Source organism: Papaver somniferum, chromosome 1 (genome assembly GCF_003573695.1).
Source record: "Papaver somniferum cultivar HN1 chromosome 1, ASM357369v1, whole genome shotgun sequence".
NCBI lineage: Eukaryota > Viridiplantae > Streptophyta > Magnoliopsida > Ranunculales > Papaveraceae > Papaver > Papaver somniferum.
The window spans coordinates 148,491,356-148,515,751 of NC_039358.1; the positions used below are offsets into that span (position 1 = coordinate 148,491,356).

The 24,396-nt window shown below is 36.8% G+C and overlaps 2 protein-coding genes and 1 long non-coding RNA gene across 9 annotated transcripts; 2 read left to right on the forward strand and 1 right to left on the reverse strand.

The window, feature by feature from the left end:
* Positions 1-6,012: 6,012 nt before the first annotated feature.
* Positions 6,013-12,034, reverse strand: LOC113303991. 6 transcript variants are annotated; one of them, XR_003337967.1, is made up of 6 exons: positions 11,795-12,034; positions 11,110-11,715; positions 10,984-11,023; positions 10,177-10,621; positions 6,887-10,039; positions 6,013-6,787 (listed from the first exon to the last, which is right to left on the reverse strand). It is a non-coding gene; the product is annotated as an uncharacterized LOC113303991 (long non-coding RNA). The 6 variants fall into 6 exon arrangements; XR_003337969.1 differs by having other exon boundaries at positions 11,110-11,174; positions 11,307-12,034; XR_003337973.1 differs by having other exon boundaries at positions 6,887-7,988; positions 9,969-10,039; positions 11,110-12,034.
* A 4,492-nt stretch (positions 12,035-16,526) lies between these two features.
* LOC113304006 (autophagy-related protein 18f-like) lies at positions 16,527-22,589 on the forward strand. Of its 2 annotated transcripts, none has more exons than XM_026553113.1 (8): positions 16,527-17,309; positions 18,613-19,077; positions 19,174-19,599; positions 19,833-20,069; positions 20,159-20,980; positions 21,096-21,262; positions 21,613-22,030; positions 22,334-22,589. In XM_026553113.1, the coding sequence occupies exons 1-7, from the start codon at positions 17,112-17,114 to the stop codon at positions 21,980-21,982; spliced, it is 2,685 nt and encodes an 894-aa protein (XP_026408898.1). In that variant the 5' UTR covers positions 16,527-17,111; the 3' UTR covers positions 21,983-22,030; positions 22,334-22,589. The 2 variants fall into 2 exon arrangements, with proteins under 2 accessions (XP_026408898.1, XP_026408891.1); XM_026553106.1 differs by having other exon boundaries at positions 16,528-17,309; positions 22,250-22,589.
* Positions 22,590-22,974: 385 nt separating this feature from the next.
* On the forward strand, positions 22,975-24,368 carry LOC113351989. Its single transcript, XM_026595880.1, has 2 exons — positions 22,975-23,597; positions 23,789-24,368. Exons 1-2 carry the CDS (start codon positions 22,975-22,977, stop codon positions 24,366-24,368), a joined length of 1,203 nt encoding a protein of 400 aa, XP_026451665.1.
* The last annotated feature ends 28 nt before the right edge of the window (positions 24,369-24,396 follow it).

The window sequence follows — 24,396 nt, forward strand, 5'->3', positions numbered from 1 at the left end:
CTCCGAGAACAGCCCAACACCACTTCTATTTTCTGTCCGTTCTTTCCTTGCCAGACTGACCACTAACCAATTCCCATTTCTGAGCATTCAACCTCAGCACCAGACATACCACCAGTAGCATTCATCCATTCCCCCAGCTCCTTCCTAGGCTCATACGAACCCACCGGATTCTGACCAACTTCATGAAAACTTCAGTTTAAATCCAACCAACTCCTTCCAAATCTCGTGAATCACCAACAGACTTGAGCCAATACCAGTTTACTTCCTTGTTGCAACTCCGTTAACCTCCATGTCTACATCCATGGACATAAGCAACCATCTTCTATTCTCTGCCTTCTAAAGCTCTCGTCATCAGCCATCCCAATCATGGCAGTAACAGCTCAGTCAAACTAACTAATTTTTGCAGGCAAAACAAACCCACAACTTAGCTGCTCGTACCACGAGTTTCATTCCCTTATTCAGCTCAAATATTAGCCTCAACTCTCGACTCACAACCATAGAATCTGTGACATTCAGGCCAAGTACTTCACATTCATCGGTTGTAATCAATAACCCTGCCAACGAACATCTTTACCACAACTCCACCACTGCCATTGCTTCAGCCATACCCTTCACCTGTTGTAATCCGTCCTCCTCCATTGTCGATCACTGAGACAACACTAACATGCTTTAAGATTACCTGCAATCATCCATCTATTCTCGCGTCTTCTCTCATTACAGTCACCAGCTCAAGCTCAACTGACTTGAGCCCAAAGAATTAGACTAACTCCGTTCAAACCATATACACAGAACCTCCATTCTCCAGTTCGATCCATTGCTGCAGTTAAATTCCATCACATCGGCAAACAAAATCCACCTTCGTTCCATTTCACACTGCCACAAGCATCCGGTTCGAAACACATCCATATAGACTTTACTGCTAGAACCCGGTTGAATCCATGCTGATTTCGATAAAATTCAACACCACCAGCTGCTTCACCCCATCGTTTACAGTTCCGAAGCTTTATCAAAAGCATGACCTTCATTCTCGTCAAATAAGTTTGGTGGTGACGGCAGCTACTTGGAATTGTTCTTCTGGTTTGTTAAGAAAATGAGATGTGGTGTAGACCTTGATACGTTACCCACTTATTTCTTCCTTCTATTTACTGCAGCCAACACGTAACATCCCTGCCCACTTTGACAACTCCGTGAAATGGCAAGGTGCTTCTGCATAAGTAACAACCTCATTTAAGTAAGGTCTCTGTTTGGTTGCACTGAGAAGTAGGCTGGGTGTTTTGTGTCGCAAACGCCTCTATTACGTGTAGCTTAGCCATTTTATTTTCGGACGATCGAATTTGTTCGTACTTTCTACAAAAGCACTAAAACAGTGTCATTAGTCAAAATATCGAGTCCTAGCTAGTATAAATATGGGTATAAAATATAGCATTTGCGTGCTTATCACGCAATAACATTGATTTGCACCATGGACACACTTCCTTCCCTATCAAAGATTTTATGGGTCTCAGAGTATGTGTCCCTCAACATCCTCAGACTTAACTTCCTGCTTATATAACCATCCTTCTTCACAAACAAAGTTCTCATCCAAACCGAACAAGATCTTGGTCAATTTGAATATTTTCTCCCAAGAAATGCCATCTTCGTAGCCATCACTGAGTGCTTTTCCCTCAAGCTCGAGGCCTAGAATTTGATGAGCATCATCGGGAGATACCGCCATCTCACGGAATGGGAATATCATTGTATCAGCCTCTCCGTAGAACCTCTCACAGAATGCAGATACAGTAACTTTGTCATACTCAACAATCGAACTCTCCACCGCAGGCCACATCCCAGAGTTCTTGACAATCACTTGCACCTCGGCAAATTCCCATTCAAATGGCCATATCGTCATCATAGTGTTTGAAGCTTGGCGCCTCAAAATACGGATGGCATGCTTGTGATCCTAAATTCCAAAAACACAAAATTAAAACAAATACAAACACTGGAAGCAAATTTAAGATAAACAGATAAATACACTTAAATAAAAACAAAGTTTTATTGAGATTACTTATGATAGCATTATGGATTTCACATGCCCATGTATCTTTTTATCCAAAAAGAACATGTTCACCATCTTCTGGGATCCGTAGTGGAGGCTAACCTGGTTTCAGTGTGACCTTCAAGTGAGGGGAAAGCATGTGGGGAATAAGCTGGTTTAGTAATAACCCGCTTCGGGCTTCCGGTTGCAGTTGCAGTTCTACTTGCCGATTGAATTTGTTGATCACTACCTATTTTTGTTCCACCTTTTTCTTCTTCCTCTTCAACAATTAATTTCATCTTGTCTATCATTATCTTAATCTCCATCATTGTTATCACCATCACCATTACCTTCTCCAACAGTGACATGTCTTGATCATCATCATCATGCTCATCATCTCCTCCAGCAACCGGAGTTCTTTCAATACTATCATGATCACTACCTCTTCTACCAGATGGATTTGATTGGTCTTCGTCTGGAGTTTCATCTAAATCACTGGGTTCCGATGGTGGTTGAGAATTATTCCGTTCATGGATCTTGAGCATTCCCGGCTCAACTAATGCCCCTCGATGTGTTGCAGTTAACAGTTTGTCACCAACACGAGGAGGTCTTGAAGGAGGAGTAACATTTTTCTTCTTTCCCTTTTGCAACCTAAACAAGAACAATTAAAAAAAAAATCAACTAGTCATCAGGGTCGACAACTATAATCTACGTCGACTAAGAAATAGTCGTCAGGGTCGATAACGTACTATAATCCATGCCGGCTATACAATAGTCGGCAGGGTCTTATTCAACTACCATGTCGGCTTATGACAAGTTTGAACACAAGAAATACAAATGATTTTCAAACAATTAGTCGACAAAGTCTATAATCCATACAATGCCGGCTAGAATGCAGCCGACAGGGTGGTATTCAAATACCATGCCAACCTTATGATTTTAGGCATCAGGAAACACCAACATTTTTCAAAGCATACCGTCGGCAGGGTAAAAATTTAAAATCCAACGACTAAAAGAAATACATTCCGGCGGCACGGTATTAAGGTTGAATACCTTGCCGACCCTGTAAAAAGCGGTTACAGATATTAACAGCCGGCATGATATTCGACCTAAGAGCCTGCCGACTAACCCTAAATATGAAAAGTCGGCAGGGTCGTCAATCAGAGACCATGCCGGCTAAATAACTGCAGATTCACAAATTTGATTTTTCTGACCTAATTTGGCATGCAAACATAAAATTGAAGTACTTGAGTGAGTTTAAGTAGACCCTTACTTTCTCAATCGAACCATTTCTTCGGTTTCAGCGGCGTTGATTTCTTCTTTTCCAACGGTTTTTTTACTCTGTTTTTGTTGAACTAAATTCGCAATTCCAGGATTATGTTGATTAGGTTTTCTATTTGTTTGTTTTATACGACTAGCCTTCGGCGGCTCCATGTTTGAAGATTACTCGGAATTTTCGAATCGACGATTACGACGAGTTTTCGTTGGTGGAGGATGGAGAAGCCGGTAAGGTAAAGGAGGAGAAGAAGAAGAGGATAAGATGAAATGAAAATGATAACTGGTTAGGACAATAAAAAATATAATGATAAAGGGTAATTTTATTACTTCACCCATTAGGACACCCCTTAGCCCTAAAAAGAGTCCACTTAAATTTGGGTATACCCCAATCAATCTGGGTATACCAATCCGGCCAGGTAAATAATACCAATAATGATCGTAGGCACGAAGTAGAAAAGTATATCCAACTCTGTCGACATTCTTGTTAATCAACAAGTACACATGATGCGACATTAGAACACAATATACATGACTCCAGTCCAAATTAGATATTATACTCAAATAAACAACTAGTGTGATAGAATCAAATCTAACTAATGGTTAAGACTTGATAGCATAGATACAAGAGTAACTAAGAACTTGTTTTTTTGCAGCTGACTTGGCGTCTGAATCTGAGTCAACCCCTGACTCGGACCGAGTCAGCAGTCAGACCGTTTGTTTTCCATTTTAAGTCAGATCTGACTCGACCTCTGACTCAGACATAACCCCTGACTCGGACTCATTTGAGTCAGGTAACAAAATACCCCTGACTCATGGGACCAAACCACTAACTCACTTATTTCTGAGTCAGATGAGTCAGATCTGACTCAAAACAAACATATCGACTCAGATCCAGATGAGTCAGGTGATTTCACTCAGATCCAGATGATTCATATCCAGACGACTCAGATGAGTCAGGAGTAAACAAACATGGTGTAAGTTAACAAAATATCAATTTGGTTTGTCCAACTAGGCAATCAGTGAGACTCTGAGCCGTGTTAAGGTCCAATGAGAATTTGATGCATCTTACTATCCAAGGAGTCCACATGAAATATTTGGTATTACCATTGGTTGCTCAGTTGCTGGACCTTTATTTATATTTTCTTTTTGGAACAGGACTTTTTGGTGATCAGTTAGGCCTAAATATATCTTTTCCGGTCATCATCCATCGCCAAACAGGAAAATAGACTGGGAAAAGTAAAGATATGCAAATAAAAAACCATTAGTCTTTTAATCTTTATAGGAAAGATGGCGCAAATCAGGTAAGGTACTGTCCATATAAAAGTGTGCATAGATCCTACCTCATGATTTACCAAGTCAAGCAGTAGAATGGAACCAGAAGTAACCCATATTTGTCTACTTAAAGATGTGCTATGTAGTAGCGATTGCAGTGCTGGGATAATCTGGCATCATTAAGGAACTAGATTTTGTTCCCGTGCTACGCACGGACGGCTTCGCAAACTTGGTTCACCAATTCAATGTACAACTACAAATATCAACCAACCATAGGAGTAATGGTTCTTTTTCTTTGAACCATTTTTGATTTGGTAAAGTTCGGCTTCGCCTCGCCCCGTGCAGATATGATTTGGTAAAACTCGACTTTGACTTCGCCTCGCCCGTGCAGATATATAGGTAAAGCTTGGCTTTGGCTTCACCTCGCCTCGCCCAGTCCCGATATGATTTCGTAAAACTAACAACAGTAGCTTTTCCCTTATCAGCCTTCCCTTTCAAGACGTAAGAACTGCACAAACTTGAACTGCATAATGAAGAACGGTTGCACCATCCTAGCCACATACGTTATCATTACTTTCGTCTTATAATCTTTAAGAAAACTGTTCGACATATTTAAGATTTTACTGATTTTATTTTGCTTACCCTGGCCTGTCTGTAGCATGAGGACTTGCGCATTTTCTTAAAATATGACTAATAACAGGCTCTTTTGTTGCAAAACCTATTCAAGCTCATTTGGCTTCAATAAAATAAGCAAACTTTCATACACTGAAGCATTTTTACAATAACTACAAATTTTTCCTTATCAATACCATCAATATCTACACCATCTCAAAGTAGTTTATGCATAAAATAATTCTGACTTGACTACGCAGTGGTCTCCACTTTTTCTATGTTAAGAGTCGTAACAATTTTCAAACACCAAAACTGAACTATGAATGCATGCCTTTTTTAGCGAAATTTTAAAGGGAACAAAAATCAAGTAGACAACAAAGGTTCAAGTAACTAACAATTAATATTTTAGTAAGATCAGGAGCTTCATTTTGCTCAAGGATTGCCCTTTCTTCTGGTCCCAAAAGTAATTCAACTTATGCAAAAACCAAAAACTAACTACCTTTAAAACACGTGAGTAAAACAACCTATGATCATCATATGGAAGGCTAATTACACTCTAACAAAGTATGTTTCATAGAGAAGATGGAGAAAATCCAGCAGCCAACTACTATAATAATCCAAAAATTGATCCAAGATTTCCCTTTCTTTTGGTTTTAATAAGATAGTTGATTCCCCAAAGATCATCTCATGCAACTTCAAACACAATAAGAAAAATAGTCAGCAACCAATGACTAATAATCCATTGCAATTGTATTGGATTTTCAATGAGAAATAAGAGACGTCTTAAACAGAATATTGGCTTGCATATCATGAACCACATACCCGTACGCACTCTATACTGTTAAAGCAATAATGCTGCACTTTCAATTTTTAAGTGCAATCAATTTCTTAATAAAACTAAAAAAAGCAAACCCAGTTTTTTTCACTCATAAGAGAATAGGTTTATCCGTTTAGGTTACCATAAATTCACTTGCACAAAAGGCAGAAAAAAATGGCAGCAAAGTATTTGCAAGAAAAGCAAACCCTAATCAAAATTATTTAAAAAAAGAAGAAGAAGAAGTTAGGGTTTGCTCCACCGGTGGAAGAAAAGAGGGAAGAAAAAGAATTTTCTTTGCAGCTGTTCACTTCCCTTTCTCCTTGAACCTGAATTCAAATCCAACTGAATTATGACCTAAATCAGCATACATGTCTTATCACTATCACTGACTGCACTCTTAATACTGGTAACAGCCATCACGACCAACGCCAATTTTAGGTCAAATCCCTGAATCCCTGAATCATAGCAACAATCTTTGTATATCCATCCATCATCCTTACTGAATTCCATCTCAGAACAACCTCATGATCCTCTCCGTTCATCACCATTTTTCCACACGAAATCAGTGGCAGCAGCAGTCCATGGACCCTCCTTTCTCGCCAGTTTATCGGCTTAAACGCAGTCGATATCCTTCAATAGATCGTTCCCCAGCACCGTACAACTGCAAAATACAACCACCAAACCTTGTCAACACCCATTGTTAACATATCACCAGCACCGTACCTTGTTTGCGTGTTGTCTTCTAAACTTGTCCAAGCCAATGCCAGACACACCTTGTACTCGTCTCTTGAACTCTGGTTAGAGGGATTACGATTAAATGTTTGTCAAATATTATCAAATTGTGTTAGACATGTACATGATATATAGAGCAGTAGGGTGGTTTCAGAAATTACCTGCCTTTAATCTTTCTTTTATTCATCGATCGTTCTTAAAGTTCCTGGTACGACATCAGCTGATGGATTTTGAGGACCGAATTGGAGACTGTTGGAGTCTCGTATGGATTACACGAGTTAAATAGTGCAATACCGTGGATATAACAACAAATATGCAAGGTTAAATAGGAGAAAATGGAACGTAAGAGATCCACATTAGTTATATGAGAAGTGTATTAGTAGAATTCAACGTACTGTAAATTTTCGTTACTATGATGAGTAAACTTACCTTGTCTTGGATGACATGAGCATTGTCAGAAGACATTTCATGTATCTCATTCAGAGAATGACCAAAGCATGACTTCTCGATGGCCTTGATGATAAAGAAAAAAACTAAGAAGCAAAAAACCGAATAGATTCAAATTGCATTTTTTTATAATTGAAACAAGAACTTTATGATTACTTTCAGAAAATTGAATCTCTGCCATTAGAATTGGCAGATGGTAGAGCTAGGCTGGCTTGTAACTACTGAAATGAAAAATATCCACATTCATAGGTTGCATCCATTAGCAGTTATACTTAACTTTTGCAGTGGCTGCATCATAAGTTGCATCTAGTAGCAGTTATACTTAATTTTTGCGGTGGCTGCACTGCAGTAGTCATTAAAATCACATTAGAATGTTAAGTTTTAACAATCAAACAAAAACAAAAAGAATAATAACAAAAGCGAGTACAGTTCACATATAAAGCGAGTTTAATGTTGGTTAGTAGTGGCAATTTTTGCACCGTGGACATACATTTCACAGTTATATACAATGTACTTTGCATAGTCCATTTCGGTGGCAATATCCATGAGTCAAGTCTTAAAGTACATTAAAAGAGAAGGCATGCCTGATCTATTCCCACCTCAGAAAAGCTAGCACCTCGGCTTTCAAAGATGCACTCTCTTCCAATTGTTTTTTGATGAGATCCTTAAAGATGACTAAGTAACAGTGACTATACTAATAATCCTTCATAAAAAATAACAACGGGATTGCAATCACCTAACGTTCCTGATAATTTTCTTGCATATTGCGACAGTGCAAAACCTTTATGTTCCTTTCGCATTCTCTTTAAAATTACTCTATAATAGATAAACACCTGAATCAATAGTCTAAATTTGTAGATTTTGTTTCCAAATACAAACGTAACTACGGAAACAGAGAACTCTTTATATGCTCTTGGAAAGATAAAAACATGCATTTGTAAGAACTTAATATGTCACTCCAGTATTCTAATAAGCATACATGGTTTCTGCAACTCTACTTCATATACATATAGACTGTGCAAGAGTGAAATAAATCTTAATAAGCATACATGGTTTCTGGAGTTCGTGGGATTTTTAATAAGCGTATATACATGCTTAAATAAAGAAAAAAAAAATGATCAAATCACTTTGCTTGGGATTTTGCACGAATAATGGTACGAAAGATACAATCTTTTTCCTTTTTCTCCTTCTTATCAACAACACCATTAGAAGAACAATTTGAAGTTCAAATCCATTAAACATCTATTATTTTTTTTTGGAGGGAGATGAGAACATAGAATTAATCCATGAATGACCAACTGCTAGTTAACCAAGTAAGACCCAATTTCTGGTATATGAGAAATAAAAACCATGAATTTCTGGTATATGAGAAATCAAAACAATTTGAAGTTCAAATCCATTAAAAATCTGATATTTTTTGTGGAGGGAGATGAGAAATCTATGGATGACCAAAGGCTAGTTAACCAAGTAAGACACAATTTCTGGTATATGACAAATAAAAACCCTAAATTGTTATTAATGCATCCGCAGTACCTTTAAAATCAACCTGACAAAAGAAGTAGATCAATGAAGAGTTAAAAACAAAAAACTTAAATAGACAAACCCGTTGCTGCCCTTAAACAAAAGCTGCATTCTGGCTAAATGTTCAAGAAACTGGAAATTTCGTGATCCAATACATAATCAACTTGTTTTGAACCTTTTTTTGTTAGTTCAGGTAATGATAGCTAATAGCTTGATGCACAATCAACTCTTTTAATGGAAAGTATATAAAAAAAAAAGATTGAAGAAGTTTACCTTCTGCTTCCATAGTAAAAAAAAAAAATGAAGAATACTAACACAATTCAGTTTAGACTGGTCATACAAATGATGGCATCATCAGGCACTGTCTAGAACCGAGAACCTAGTACCCTGTCCATATGTAGTAATAGTAACATCCCTATCAACACGGACAACAACCACCAATTTCAACTAAAAATTAAATACTATACACATCCGTGCATAAGAAAAAATAAGTCCTTACTACTAATAATCGGCAGTGGAGAAAAGAAGGCCATGATATTTGCTTTACTTTACTTTGCTGCCCTTAAACAAAAGATGTATTCTGTATAAATGTTCAAGAAACTGGAAATTGGTTGATCTAATACACAATCAACTTGTTTTGAACCTTTTTTTTTGTTAGTTCAGGGTAATGATAGCTAATAGCTTGATGCACAGTCAACTCTTTTAATGGGAATATATTAAAAAAAATTGAAGAATTTTACCTTCTGCTTCAATAGTAAAATGAAAAAGATTGAAGAATACTAACACAATTCAATTTGGACTGGTCATACGAATGATGGCAACATCAGGCACTGTGTAGAACTGAGAACCTAGTACCCTATCCATATGCAGTAATACTAATATCCCTATCAACACGGTCAACAACCAACAACTTCAACCAAAAAGTAAATACTACACATCCGTGCATAAGAAAAAATCAGTCCTTACTACTAATAATCGGCAGTGGAGAAAAAAAGACCATGATATTTGCTTTACTTTACTTTGCTTTCTACCGTTGATATGTATGCGTAAACCTCATCCCGGTAGTGAGATCAACGTAAGGAATCCAATAAAGATATACTATATTCTGTCAAAGACTTCAAAGTATTAACTAATGTAACATACTCTCAAACAAAGATCACTAACTCGTCTCTATTAATGTAGAAAATGTATATATAAGCTAAGTGGCCATATATATGAAATGGTTGAACAAACCACATACATGAATCAGAAGAATTAAATCTAAATAGAATTTACCTAATTCATAATTTTTCGGTCAATCTTTGTATGATTTTATGATTTTCTTTCTCCCTTTCCTTATCTTTTACCTGTAAACAATAAAACGTAAAAAAAAGAGACCGAAATTAGATATAGCTCAAAATTGGGTTAAGATGTAAAAGAGAGGGGGTATGAAAAGAGTGACTAATTGATAATATGTAACTAAAAACTAAAAGAATTGACCCACCACCAAGCAGCTTATGCATTTTTATCTAACGCTTCATGTTCCCTTGCTTATCTCCTTCTTCGCTAAGAATGCAACTTAGAACATACATAACCTCAGTTACACAAAAATTAAACCACTAAACCTTTATCCTGAGCTAACAGTGTCCCAGGAATCAAATGAATGAGCATGGGCAGTGAGAATTATGAATTGCAAAAAAAATAAAAAGTTAACATTTACTATGAATTCCCGCCTGTTGAGTGTATCCAGTGTTCCATTGTTGTCTCTATGCACGTGGAAGCCTGGTTCCAAGCATGTGGTCGAGATCCATAACCTGCGGGCCACACGTTTTGCGCTGCTGGATATGCACCCATCGAATATGAAAAGAGCCCCTGTGGCACATGAGGAGCTTTGAATGCTGTTTCTAAGCGTTCTTGATTGACTGAGTGTCTCCATAAAGACCCAGAAACTACAAAACAGAAACATAAACAACCTCAAGCTTGAGTTTTCCAACCACACTGAGAAAATAATTGTTAATACCAGAAAATTCAAATTTGTGAATTAATAGTTCCTTGCATTTCAACTTAATAAACATCAAAAAGAAAACGGTCCCTTCAAATGTATAGCAGAATAACTTAAATGGAATAATCAAGTGAATAGTCAGCAGAATACATTTTACCAATCTGTCTTATGTTAGAGTGCCGGTATGCAACACAATAAAATCCCTTTTTTCTAAATTGCCTTACATTGTCTAACAAATATGTACCTGATGGAGACCAAATCAGAATATATATATCAAAAAAATACTGTAAGAGGTTAACATAAACCCACCTTCTAATGGTAAGCCAATTTTGTCCCAAACTTTTAGGACCTGAAAATCACTCATAATGCAAACGGATTCATAAGAATCAACAGAAACAATCATTTAATTAAAACCATAATACGGTGATCACATACCTTGGTTCATAATACCCTGGATTTCTTCTTTCTAAATACACAAAACCTTGAATCAACATTAATCTCTTGAAAAAACAAAACAAAACAAAACAAAAGATTTGGTTTATAGATTAGGGTGAGGGTTTACGAATAGTAAATAAGGTGTGAGATCAATGATTTTTTTTTATTGAAAATATATGTACAATTTGTGTACTCACAAAGCTCGTATTTTCCTGGTCGTGTTTCCAATTTCTACGCTTCTATCACCATAACAACACTTATACAATCAAATATCAAAGCGAAAATTATGAGAAGAAATAAAGAAATGCAAAATAGGGTTAGGGTGTTGTTGCAAAGCTCATACCTTTTCAGTGAAATTCATGGGAAATAAAAAGTACTGTGGAGGTTTAGCCTCATTACTGTTGTTCAAGCAAAACAATAACTTTCTATAATCCTGCGATTTTTACTATTAAGCAAACACTAAGAATATATATGATGAACCCATCCCATCAGAGCATTGGTACAACCAAAAACTCAAAAAAAGAAGAAATTAAGGTTAGGGTTTACCAACAAATTAAGGTTAGGGTTTACCAACAAACTATGAATCTTTTTGAGAAAATAACGTACCTGGAAAATAAAATCAAACACATTAGGGTTAGGATTTACCAACAAATTATGAATCGTATTTGATCCTTTTGAGAATTACATGGTAAAAGAATTAGTCCCCTTTTCGAATTCCATATCAAAGTATATCACCTGCGACAGAAAAACAAAACAAATCAATAGTAAATCAGAAAAAACAGAGAGAATCAAGAAGAAGAAAGGACGGAGAACCAAATAGACGGGATGAATGAACCATCGCGATGGAGAAAGAATTTTTTTGGTGGTGAATAGAGGAGAAGAAGGCAGAAGAAGAATTTTTTTTAGGTTTTGTTCTACGTTTTTTTTTTTCTCTCGATGTTTTTACTTTTTATTTTCTTGGATTTTGTTTTTATTTTCTAGGATAATTAAATTTGTTAATTTTGTGGGTAGAAATCGTTTTTTTCTCTCATTTGAAGAAAAGTGAAACAGAATAATTTTGTGAGTGGGTGAGGGTCACCGTTCAACGTAGAGCCTTATGAGCTTAGAATTTGAAAGGAGTTAAATATAATTAAAACTTAATTCTACTAAGAAATCGACGTAATCTTTGTCTGCAGGGGCTCAATTCTGACTATCACATAGTGGGTTGCATGTACCTTAAACTCGAATGACAATGAAAGTTACTAAATGCTAATTTTAAAATGTTTGACGGGGACTTAAATGCGTGGAATGCAGCATTTGAGAACTCCTTAATCCTGCGCGTGCAAAATATTCAACTAAGGCTGTATGTTTATGCCGACTCCTAAGATTGATTTTTTCCAATTGCAACGAAGAGCCTCGCCTGTAACAAAATGAAACTCATTTGGTATAATAATAATAAGATTCTCATATTAACGAAAATTGAACCGATAGTTTGTCAATTAAAATAAACTAGGTTGTTAATATTAAAATCTAGTATGTTTTTCTTGAAAACTCGGTTTCAAATATAATTTTGTTAAGCTTATTGAAGGTGTAATTATAAGAGTAATTCTACACACACCGCGGTTTTATACCGTAAGATGATCTGACGGACGAGAGTAAAACTCTTTAGCATTGGGATTGTAGCAGTGGAAGTGGCGTCACCTGTTTTCTCTCACGCGGTGGGTTTTGTGGGATTTCCCTTCCGTGGATAAATCATTTTCGTAAGAATCCTATTATTGGGGCTTGGAAAATCAAAGGTCTTTTGAGGGCTTTCCTGGGTCATTAGAAGTAATTCCATAGCCTCTTAACCAATTATTTCAACAATGCCTGAAACACCCCCAATTTGATTAGTGTTAATTATGGTGATTAACCAAATTAATAATGATTAGTGTATTGATTAAGATTAATCATTTGATTAATTTTCTAGAAAAAAAATAATCAAACATTTTTTTTCCTCCTCTTTTTTTTCTTGATTCACGTAAGATGATTTTGAATTTTTTTTTTTTTAATTGTTTTTCGAACACTCAGGATATGCCAAAAATAGTCAAGAGAACCTTATAAACATGTCTCATATACATTTCTATTTGAATCAGATCCGTCAAAAAACAGTAAAAATATGGGTTTTTTTACAGGCTACGGTTGGGATCTCTTGTCGACCTAACCGAAATATACAATTTACGGCGGGGAATAAAGAACTCCCATGCCTTTTTTTTTAAAATTTTTTTAGACAACTTACGGTTGGGAAAACGGTTGGATTTCCCAACCGTAAGCATAAGTTACGGAAGGAAAAACCTTCCCGTAGCCCAACTTCTATTTTTTTTTTTTTTTTGTGGTTATCAGAAGTGCATACGGTTAATATATCCTAACAGTAAACACTTACTTACGGCTAGTTTTTCCTAGTTTTCCAACCGTATACTGCTTTACGACTAAGAATTTAATGTTTCGCTGCAACAAAAAGCATGTACTATGAAAATGAGTATATAATTGAACTCATTTTAAGATTCAGTGTAAACTGATACTCACAAAATGAGTATAAACGGATTTCTACATAAAAATTAGTTATTATACTGTCTTTGAAATTGAGTATAAAGTAATACTCCTTCTGAAATCGAGTATGAAGGTATACGTTTTCTGAAATCGAGTATATAGTGATACTCAATTTTGATTCGAGTTTGAACTTTTACTTTTTCTTAAATCGAACGTAAAGTAATACTCATTTGGAATTGAGTATGAATTTGTACGCTTTTTCTGTTAAGGATAATGTGAACTCATTTTAAAATCGAATGCACATAAACTACTCATTTTAAAACCGATCAAAATTCATCATAAATTTGTTTCTCTTTTGCAGTTAAGGCTGGGAAACATTATCGATTGAGCGGTAACCAACACTGTTCGGATAGGAAATTAAGAATTCTAAGCCGAAAATATTTGTTACGGCTGGGAAAACCTGGCCGGAACCAAACATCTGTTTTTTTATTTTTTTTGCAAGTATCATGGCTAGGAAATCCTAACCGTAAACAACTTCCTAGGACTGTCAATGGGTACCCATTACCCGGAACCGGAACCGGATCCTGATCCGGTAGACTTGGATCCGGTTCCGGGTCCTAAAGTTGGACCCATTAACAACTTAGGACCCGACGGGTAATTACCCGATTGGACCCGAATCTAAACGGGTCCAAACGGGTAATACTCGTTGGGTACCCGCGGGTATCGGGTACCCGTTTATTCATACTTTTATTCATGTTTTTGCTAGTTTTAGCTTTGGTATTTTACTCGTTCTAAATTTTTCTCTTACATTTAATCTTTATTTAGTACATTAATAAGAAATAATAATAAAGTTTATAAAAGTTATTTAAATCCAAGCCAAAAAGAGACAAATATTAAGTTTTTGAGGTTTTCTTAATAGTTTTCTTAAGACCCAATGGGTACCCGGGACCGGCGGGTACCCGGGTATTTAAACGAGTCAGGTTTTGGGTCCACAAGTGTAGGAACCGGACCCAGAACCGTTAGGACCCGGATCCGACCTTTATAAGTAGGGTCCGGGTCCGGGTCTAGTGATACCCGAGAGGACCCGGACCCGTTGACACCCCTATAACTTCCTACGGCTGGGAATTTGAACTTTCCCAACCGTATACCTGAGCACGGTTAGGAAATCGTAACCGAAACTAGACCTTTGTTTGTATTTCTTGTATGTGATCATCAAAATACCTTACGGCTAGGAAAACCTAGCCGTAGACACCCTTTTACGATTGGGAGTTCTTTCTTTCCCAACCGTACAGGTAGGTTCAGGGGTCACGGCTGGGAAACATGTATTTCCCAACCGTAACGTAGGATTCACGGTTGGGAAAGAGTGAACTCCCAGCCGTTACAGTTTCAGAAACAGTTTTTCTTTTTCCTCAAATTAATCGAAATGAATTTGTAAGTCAAGCAAAAGTGAAAATAAATGGTGGGTTTTCTTAGTTTTGATTTTTTTCATAATTTATACGCGATGGAGAAGATGAAGAAGAAGATAGGAAGAAAATAATAGATTTTGTTTTTTTTTATGATCATCATCTTCATCATGATGCGATGAAGAATCACGATGTAATGCAGAAGAAAAAGATAGAAAGAAGAATTATAGACTTAAGTTTTTTTATGATTTCATCACGATGAAATCATGATCATCATTCTCATTGTGATGAAATGAAGAAGAAGAAGGGAAGAAGAAGAGATTTTTTTTATTTATAATAGTTAGATTATATTTATTAGAAGGGGTATATTTGACTTTTACTATTGGTTAGTTTCCCCCTATCCATGTTAGGGTGCTAGAACTCAAAAAAGCCCCAAAGCCCCTTGACTTTAAAGTCCCAATAATAGAATTCTTTGGTAATTATAATGATCCTGCTTAACGGTGAAATTGTTGGCCACGATCTTGATGGTGTTTGTGCAGTAGATGGTGGATAAAAATGAGTTGTGATGATCTACTTAAAAGTGAGTTAGTTGAGTTAATTTGGACTGAGATATACACAATCAAACACTTGTTAATACCAGTTGAAGTTTGGTAACGCCATCTGACAACACTAAAATCCAAAGCCAAAACGCAGGCGCCGATCGTACTACAGAATCTACCTACAAAATACTCATCTCCTCATTTTCTCACCTATATATCATCGTTCCACGAGATATTGCCACGTCCATCCACAATCCACATCTCTCTACTGTTTAGCATCTACCATGATTCCATTTTCATATTCTGTCACCCTTTTGTTTCCCATGTTGTTTTCCTTGTAACATCGTCCATTTAAAAAAAACATCTATACTATCAATTTTCCAAGCAATTTTCCGTCACCAGATAGATTTAGATAGCTTTTCGTGCAAAATCGATCACGCATTTTGACTTCTTCTCTTTACGTATCTAATTTCTAGTATTCGCCTAATTGGAAATAGAATATGAGTTCCAATTTGTACAGTTTGCGTAACAAATCTATTATCTATACGTAAGAGAAGAGAGGAGTTAAAAGGTAATTTACCGCAGCAAAAACTACTCAGTATATATGGATGGATATTCATTGGATTCTAAATGGAACTTAGTGATATGCTACTTTAAGAAAAAACCGACTCCCAAAACACCGACAAACCATAATAACTTCAGCAAGCGATGGTGTACAGAATGGATCATACAAAGATTTCAGATCACTATCGAACAAAATATATTGACACGCGTCGAAAAGATCATTGGGATGTATATTGACTCCGAGATATGATAATGTACAGAATCGGGATTCTACTTGACCTAAACACTAATTTACAGGGAGTTGAAAAGATTTTGACGTCAAGTGAAGAACACGTGTGAGAGAGAAGAGAAGAAAGCAAGAGAGATTTATAGAGACGTGAAAGGAGAGTCATTATTTGGTTATCTATCTCTACTGATCATCGTCTTCATCATCATCATCGAATCTAAACGTACCTAAAAATCTTACCCCTAACTTCTTTCTTTCGATCATTCAGCAAAGAACTCTATTGTTTTTTTTAAACAAAGTTTAATTCATCATGTCTTGATTACAGTTTTTTTTTCTTCTTTTAATCTTGTTTTGTGATAATTGTATAGATGAAATAGGAGAAAAAAAAAAGAGTTGTATATTATTTTATTCATTTTGTTCTTTGTAAATTTGTTTCATTATTTGGGTTTTTCTTTTAATTTTTGACTAAGAAAAGAAACCAAAATTTTCTTGTTTCTGAACCTGTGTTTTTTTAAAGGTTTTTGATTGATAAGTTTAAATAAAAAGACGGAAATCTTAAAAAAAGGTTCTATTTTTGTAAATTTTCTTTTTTTGGGGATAATTTAGAGAGGGAAAAATAATGGAGAAATTGGGTAGTTGAATTTATAAATTTGGGCTGTTTCTTGCTTGAGGCTGAACGGAACGGCCTGTGGTTATGATTGAGAAACACTTTGGATCATTACACTTATTATACATTTCTGGTGCTGAGTTGTTTCATTTTGGGTTATGGGGATGAGGAATGATGGAGTAAAATCACAGAAACCTGTTAATGGCTTCTTACCAACTTCCTTTAGGACTTTATCTGGTTACTTGAGAACTGTTTCTTCTGGTGCGTCAAGTGTTGCCTCCAGTGTTAGGTCTGCTGGAGCATCTGTTGCTTCCTCACTTGTGGATAAAGATGGTGGAGATGCCAATTGTGATCAGGTAACTAGCTCTAGTTTCATCATGCGATGGTTTAGTCATGATTGTCAGTTTTGTTAAGTTCAAATTGATTCAGCACTTTTTTGGTATAATTCAAAAATCAGGTGTAATGTGATCCAATACATTATCAGTAGGTTTTTATATTACATTAATGAAGAAAAAACTTTCCTTTTTTGTTGCATGAGTTTTTCATTTGTAAAAGAATTTCAAGTTGTAATCTGAATGATATTGGCTTTGCATGTGGGTGTGGTCTGTATGAGTGATGGTTACTTAGATTTTTGGAGTCATGAATAGATAGATTTGCAGTCAGTTCTTGTATTTTGCTAATACAACTCAAATTCTATTTGTAACACTAGTCACGTGTGATTCGGTTGGGTAAAGAAGCTGATAGTATATAGTGATTTATAACCTGCTAATTTCATGGTCTTTGTCATGCATGTTGAATTAGGTAATCATGTAGCTTTCAAGTTTGAAGAGTGTCTTTGGATGTATGTTTCCAATGATTAAAGCGCGCAATATGGAGTGTTTTCTCCTGCATGGATTATGTGAGTCTAGGTTAACGTGGTCTGTTGGGAAACAGTGTTATAGATTTTTGTAGCCACCAACGCACAACACAAACTGTGCATTGTCCGGTTATTTGGGGAAAACTAATTTTCATGGTATCGGTTCTGCATTTTCCATGCAGTCATTCTTGTCGCATTATGTTTGAAGGTTAATTTCTTGGCTTCGTGAAATTGATTTGATATGGTAAATTTGAGCAATCCATATGAAGAATATTTAAAGTACGGTATTTTGTAGTGCAGTTTCTTGCATAAATAACAGAATTTAAAACTAGACCAGTATGTCGGAGAATATATGGAACAGTTATCCAAATCATGACGGTTCATAATTTTTGAGTCATTCAGGGGACACGTGGACATGATTGTAGTTTTATCGGATGTGTAGAGTTGTACTAGACGTTAAATTCATCGTAAGTATAAAAAATTGGCTACGTAGAATTTGTCAAGGGTTATTCTTGACGGATTTCACATGCCATATAAAAGTATCCCAGTGGAGTTTGATAAGTAGATCCATTGTGTCATGCTGACGCAATGAAGCTAGTGATTAATCCTTGAAGTTCTATAACAATAATGGGCATGCATGGAGATGAAAGGATAGTAAGTATTCGATATACTGTATGATATTCTAGGGTTGCAAGTGCTTTCTGGCAACTACATCCCCGAGAAAGTTTTTTAATTTTACTATTCTGTCATTTACATACAATTTTTTTTGGGTTCATTGAAGTTTTCCCGTATTTATAACACAGGTGCTCTGGGCTGGGTTTGACAAGTTAGAGTGTGAAGGTGATAACGTTCGTCGAGTCCTTTTGCTGGGATATCAATCTGGTTTTCAAGTTTGGGATGTCGAGGAGGCAGATAATGTGCGTGAATTAGCATCTAGATTTGACGGCCCTGTTTCTTTTTTGCAAATGCAACCAAAACCCAAAGCATCAAAGACTTCAGAAGACAAGTTTACAGATCTTCGCCCATTGCTAGTGGTTGTTGGTGATGGATCTTCTTCTGGAGGTGGTAATGTACAAGATGGATTGGGTCCTTCGTACAATGGAAATTTCAACGGCTCCGATGAGAACGGAAGCGGCAACTTTCTTCCTTCCGTTGTTCGATTTTATTCTCTAGCCTCACAATCATATGTACATATCTTGAAGTTCAGAACAGCTGTTTACAGTTTAAGGTGCAGTCCCCGAGTTGTCGCTATTTCTCAAGAAACTCAGGTATATATATATATGTGTAAATGAATACTTGTGATGCAGCAATAGTTACCTGATCAGTTGACTCAAACATATGTCTTAACTTACCTGTAAATGCAGATACACTGTTTTGACGCCAGTACACTAGAGAGAGAGTACACTATTCTTACTTATCCAATAGTTTCGAGTTGTCTTGGTCCTGGAGGCATAGGCTATGGACCACTTGCAGTTGGTCCCAGATGGATAGCTTATAGTGGATATCTGGTTGAAGGTTCAGATACTGGTCGTGTCAGTCCGCAACATCTGGCTCATTCTGGGAGTCTCTCTGGATCTCCGTCAAATGGCAGTTTGGTTGCTCACTATGCGAAAGAGTCAAGCAAACAACTTGCTGCTGGTATAGTTACTTTAGGAGATATTGGGTATAAAAAGCTCTCCAGGTACTGCTCGGAGTTCTTGCCCGATAATTCTCCAAAACCAGGGACTTCTAATTGGAGAATCAATGGCGACCTAAATGGGCATTCACTTGACGAAGATAGTGCGGGAATGGTATGATTTCTTTCTCAATTCACACTATACATATTGTGCAGTGTAAAATATTTTCATTTCAAGCTGTAACTTCCTCTGCAGACTCGTTTAATATACTTCTGCTATGGCACTGCTTCTGTGACTTCTCGTGATGAATATATAGAGCCCCTCTTTAGACAATACAAGAGTATGTATTGATAATTCTTAGCTATCAGTGTCATTTATCAGCAATTTTTTTCATGGGATCTCTGCAGGTCATTGTAAGAGACATTGTACGAAAATCAGTTATTGTCCAGTTCAGGGCACATAAAAGTCCTATATCAGCTCTGTGCTTCGATCCTAGTGGGACCTTATTGGTGACGGCTTCAGTCCAGGGTCATAACATTAATGTTTTCAGAATTATGCCTTCATGCCATGGAAGTTCTTCGGGATCTGATTCTGGCCAGACGTGCGTGCATCTTTACAGGCTTCAGCGTGGCTTCACTAATGCGGTAAAAACCTCTTATTTGCCAGCAATATTTTTCTCGAGAGTATATGTTCTCATTTTATGATATGTGCTTTTGTTGATCAAAATTTTCAGGTTATACAAGACATAAGTTTCAGTGAGGACAGCCGTTGGATTATGATAAGTTCCTCCAGGGGTACAAGTCATTTGTTTGCAATATCACCTTCAGGAGGAACCGTACAACTTCATTTTGATGATGGTAATTTAACTAATGGAAATAATGGATTTAGTGCGTCAACGAAGCAAATGGTTAGGTCTAGTACGATCACACCAAAACTTAATCAACACAGCCTTTGTGCAGCTGGTCCTCCCGTTACTTTGTCTGTTGTTAGCAGAATAAAGAATGGAAACAATGGCTGGATCGGCACTGTAAGCGGTGCTGCTGCTGCTGCTACAGGCCGAGTTGGTTCACTTTCTGGTGCTATTGCTTCTACCTTCCACAACTGTAAACGAAGTAATGTGTATGCAGAAAGCGGCTCGTTCAGAACGAACTACCATCTTCTGGTGTTCTCTCCTGGCTCCATGGTACAGTATGCATTGCGTCCATCATCTGGACCAGATTCCAGAATAGGATTTTCTGAAGTGTCCTCAGCTTCATTTGAATCATCTCCAGATAGTGATGGAAGATTAGTTGTTGAAGCACTGCAGAAGTGGGATATCCGTCGGAGGCGTAACAGAAGAGACAGAGAAGATAACGTTGACATTTTTGGTGAGCATGGTAATGGGGATAGCAATAAAGTGTTTCCTGAAGGGATGATAAGAGGGGCTAGTAATCGCCTTACTAAGGGTGCTGTCACTAAAGGGAAGATCAGTGCTGAAGATAGTCATCATTTGTATATTTCTGAAGCTGAACTGCAGATGCATCAATCTTCTGTTCCATTATGGGCTAGATCTGAGGTAGTTCCATATTTCTCTATCTGCAGATAGAAGAGAAAAAAATTTCCTTCTCTTGTTTCATGCAGCTGCTAGTTTTCCTTCTAAATGTTCTTGCCTTTCTTGTAAAATGGTGCAGATATACTTTCACATGATAATGACGGACGGCATCCGCACAAAAGATGAAAAAGCTGTAGGAGGGGAGACTGAAATTGAGAATATTCCAACTCGTATGGTTGCAGCAAGAACGAAAGATTTGATACCTGTCTATGACCATCTCCAGACTCAGAAACTGTCACACTCGAGGTGTGTTAGGAGTTATAAATATGCTCTCAATCTTATAGCACGTTCTTTTGTTGCCACCCTAGACTACATGTCGAACTACGAGTTTTAATTTGTGCTGTGCTTTTTATTAAATTGTATAGTTGGGTTACTCAAGTTATGCTCATAGTACCACCATGACCCCCACAAGAATCATATCATTGTGCTGGATAAGTGCTGTGATATGTCGTGGATGATGGGATCCAGCAATCATTAGATTTCATTTTACAGTTAATGCTTTCTATTATTTTTTAATAAATGCTTGGATTTTCTCTTTTGACGATTGAGGATACTTTCCCTTTTCTGAACTGCTTTCTTTTTTCTCCCCTTTATAGACCTGCTCTTGAGAACAGCCTTAGTGGACCACATGGACAACAGAAGTCTGCCGTGGTCGACGATGGGAAGCTTTCATTTAGTTGCAGCTATAGCTCTCTTGACTGTATGTCCGAAGGTGGTGCTGCTTGTGTGGCTGAAATTCAAAGTGGCATTGGAGAAGCTAGTGTGAGCAGTCTTCCAATGCCAAAACTGTCATCAGAAGAGGGGCCTGTGAATAGGGATGTCGGCCGTAAACTGAAGACTCAACCCAATCTTGTAAATAATAGACAGAACCTGAAAAAGAATACCCATCTTGACTCTGTAAATATTAACCGGAAGAACCTGAAGATGGAGAACCAGTCTGAAGATGTTGATCATCAGTTGAATTAAGCGGAACTTGTTCTTCACCTTGTTCTTCACCTTAGCAAGTAAAAAAAGGTAAGTTGTCCACGCCTTGGTAACTTTTAAATTACGTGAATGGTGTTACAATTAGACATATAGTGGCTGGAAACACTAATCACTTTGATCAGCCACTGTTGTGATCAAGTTCATAAAACTTGCCTTCTAAATGTTTTCAAATTACTTGGGATTTAACTTTATTTTTTGTTCTAATATCCTAAGTTCTGATGAGCACTATCTTTCAATGTTTATGTGCAGGTAATTTGAGGCTTGGTTTTCAACTTTGTGATTTCGTGTTCTTCTCTTCAGGTGTGCAAACCTATTAACTTCATTCTATTTCAGGAGAGGCATATTAACAGCTGCTAGTACTTGTGGTTGGTTAAATAGAGAGATTAGGTGAACAAAAACATAAGAGAGGTTTACTTTGAAATGGGAAGTCTCAGTGGTAAGATTATCTGGCTGTGTTTTGGGGTGGGAAAGGGAGTTTCTTGTGTTGTTTATCCTTTATCAGATTGTAAATAACAATGTTCATGACTGTATGTATTTCTAATAAATGAAGCTGTAATATGTAAATGTTAGCAGCAAAACGTTTATTATATTTTGTGCTCTTGTTACAGTTATTTGATGGGTCTTAATTATTCCACCAGGTTAGGGCGCGCCACCTACCTAGTTTGACATCTATTTGTTAGGGGTATATTCTGAAGTCTGACCATGTAAAAGTGAACTCCCAAAAATTATGTTCCTTGTATGAATTGATAGTAGTAGAGTGTTAACTATAGGATTGGAACTTCTTTCATAGACTATTTTAAAACCTTATATTCTTCCCATCATCAACAATTCCAGGATGAAATTCTTGCTGATCTCCCAATTAAGTTCTCTGAAGAGGATAACATAATTTTGAATATGTCTCTATCTCCGGAGGAAATTAAGAATGCAGTTTTCCAAATAGGGTGGAAAAAAGAACCTGAACTTGATGGTTTCACATGTCTTTTTTACCAAAAACACTGGGACATTGTGGGGATGCTGTCATTGATATGTCTCAGACCTGCTTTAGAATTGGGCATATTGCTAAGGTTTTTAACCATACTAATATTGCTCTTATCCCCAAAGTTCCTCTTGTTGAACTTGTTTTTCAATACAGACTTATAGGGCTCTGTAATTTCATCTACAAAATTCTTTCAAAAACCCTTGCTAATAGACTCAAACCCTTTATGAATAATATAATATCCCAAAATCAAAGTGTCTTTATTCTTAATAGGAGTATTTCTGATAATATTCTGCTAGCTAATGAGGCCATATATGCTGTCAATCACAATGACAAAATTGAAGGCATTGCCGCCATCAAACTTGATATGTCGAAGACTTATAACAAGCTTGAATGGGATTTGTTAGAAAAGGTTTTAACTAAAATGGGTCTCTCTAACCACTGGGTTAAACTCATAAATCAGTGTGTTTCTACTGTCTCCTACTCTGTTCTTCTTAATGGTAGCCCAACTGGGTTCTTCCAACCTGAAAGAGGACTGAGACAGGGAGACCCTCTTTCTCCTTATCTTTACATCATGTGCTCTGAAGCTTTATCTTCTTACATTGATAGTCTTAAAAAAAGGTATTTTAGAAGGTATCAAAGTTTTGTAAAGATGCTCCAAAAATGATACATCTTTTGTTTGCTGATGATTCTCTCTTATTTTCAAAAGCTACTTCTCGAAATTTTCTAGTCATCAAAGACTATCTTCAAAAATATTGCCTGGCGTCTGGGCAAGAAATAAATTTTGAAAAATCTGGTAATGTGTTTAGCAGGAAGATTCCTGAGCATAGGAAAGCTCTTCTAGCTAATATCCTAGAGATCCAGAGCAGGGACTTAGGAGAAAAATATCTTGGCACCCCTACTGTGTTCCAAGTCTCTAAAATCCAGACTCACATGGGTATTCTCCAAGCTGTTGATGCCAGAATCTCCATCTGGCTTCATAAGCTCATATCCCAAGATGCTAGAACTACTTTGATTATTGGCCAATCTATTCCCCTTTTTCAAATGGGAGCTTTTCTTATTCCTAAGCACCTTTGTAAACAAATGGATGCTCATCTTTGTAAATTTTGGTGGGGTGAAACTTTAGACCCAAATGATAGGAAATTGCACCTGCTTGGTTGGGATATTTTATGCTCCCCCAAGGCTGAAGGTGGTTTGGGTTTTAGAAAGGCTGAATTAAACAATTTGGCTATGCTGGCCAGAAATGCCTGGAGGATTCTGGAAAATCCTGACTGCTTGTTAGCTACTGTTTTTAAGGCTAAATATTTTCCTAGAACTGATTTCTTGAATGCCAAGTGCACTTGTAAGTGCTCTTGGACTTGGAAGTGTTTGCATGCATTAAGAACTAATTAAGCCTTTCATTTCTTGGATAGTTGGGGAT

What these genes read in the sequence shown, in the direction of transcription:
- LOC113304006 (XM_026553113.1), top strand. Translation starts at nt 17,112, where the DNA reads ATGGGGATGAGGAATGATGGAGTAAAATCACAGAAACCTGTTAATGGC. An exon ending in ACGAAGATAGTGCGGGAATG is followed by an intron (nt 19,600 to 19,832) that starts GTATGATTTCTT and finishes GGATCTCTGCAG; the next exon opens with GTCATTGTAAGAGACATTGT. An exon ending in CATTATGGGCTAGATCTGAG is followed by an intron (nt 20,981 to 21,095) that starts GTAGTTCCATAT and finishes AAAATGGTGCAG; the next exon opens with ATATACTTTCACATGATAAT.
- LOC113351989 (XM_026595880.1), top strand. Translation starts at nt 22,975, where the DNA reads ATGTCTTTTTTACCAAAAACACTGGGACATTGTGGGGATGCTGTCATT. An exon ending in ATTGATAGTCTTAAAAAAAG is followed by an intron (nt 23,598 to 23,788) that starts GTATTTTAGAAG and finishes TGTGTTTAGCAG; the next exon opens with GAAGATTCCTGAGCATAGGA.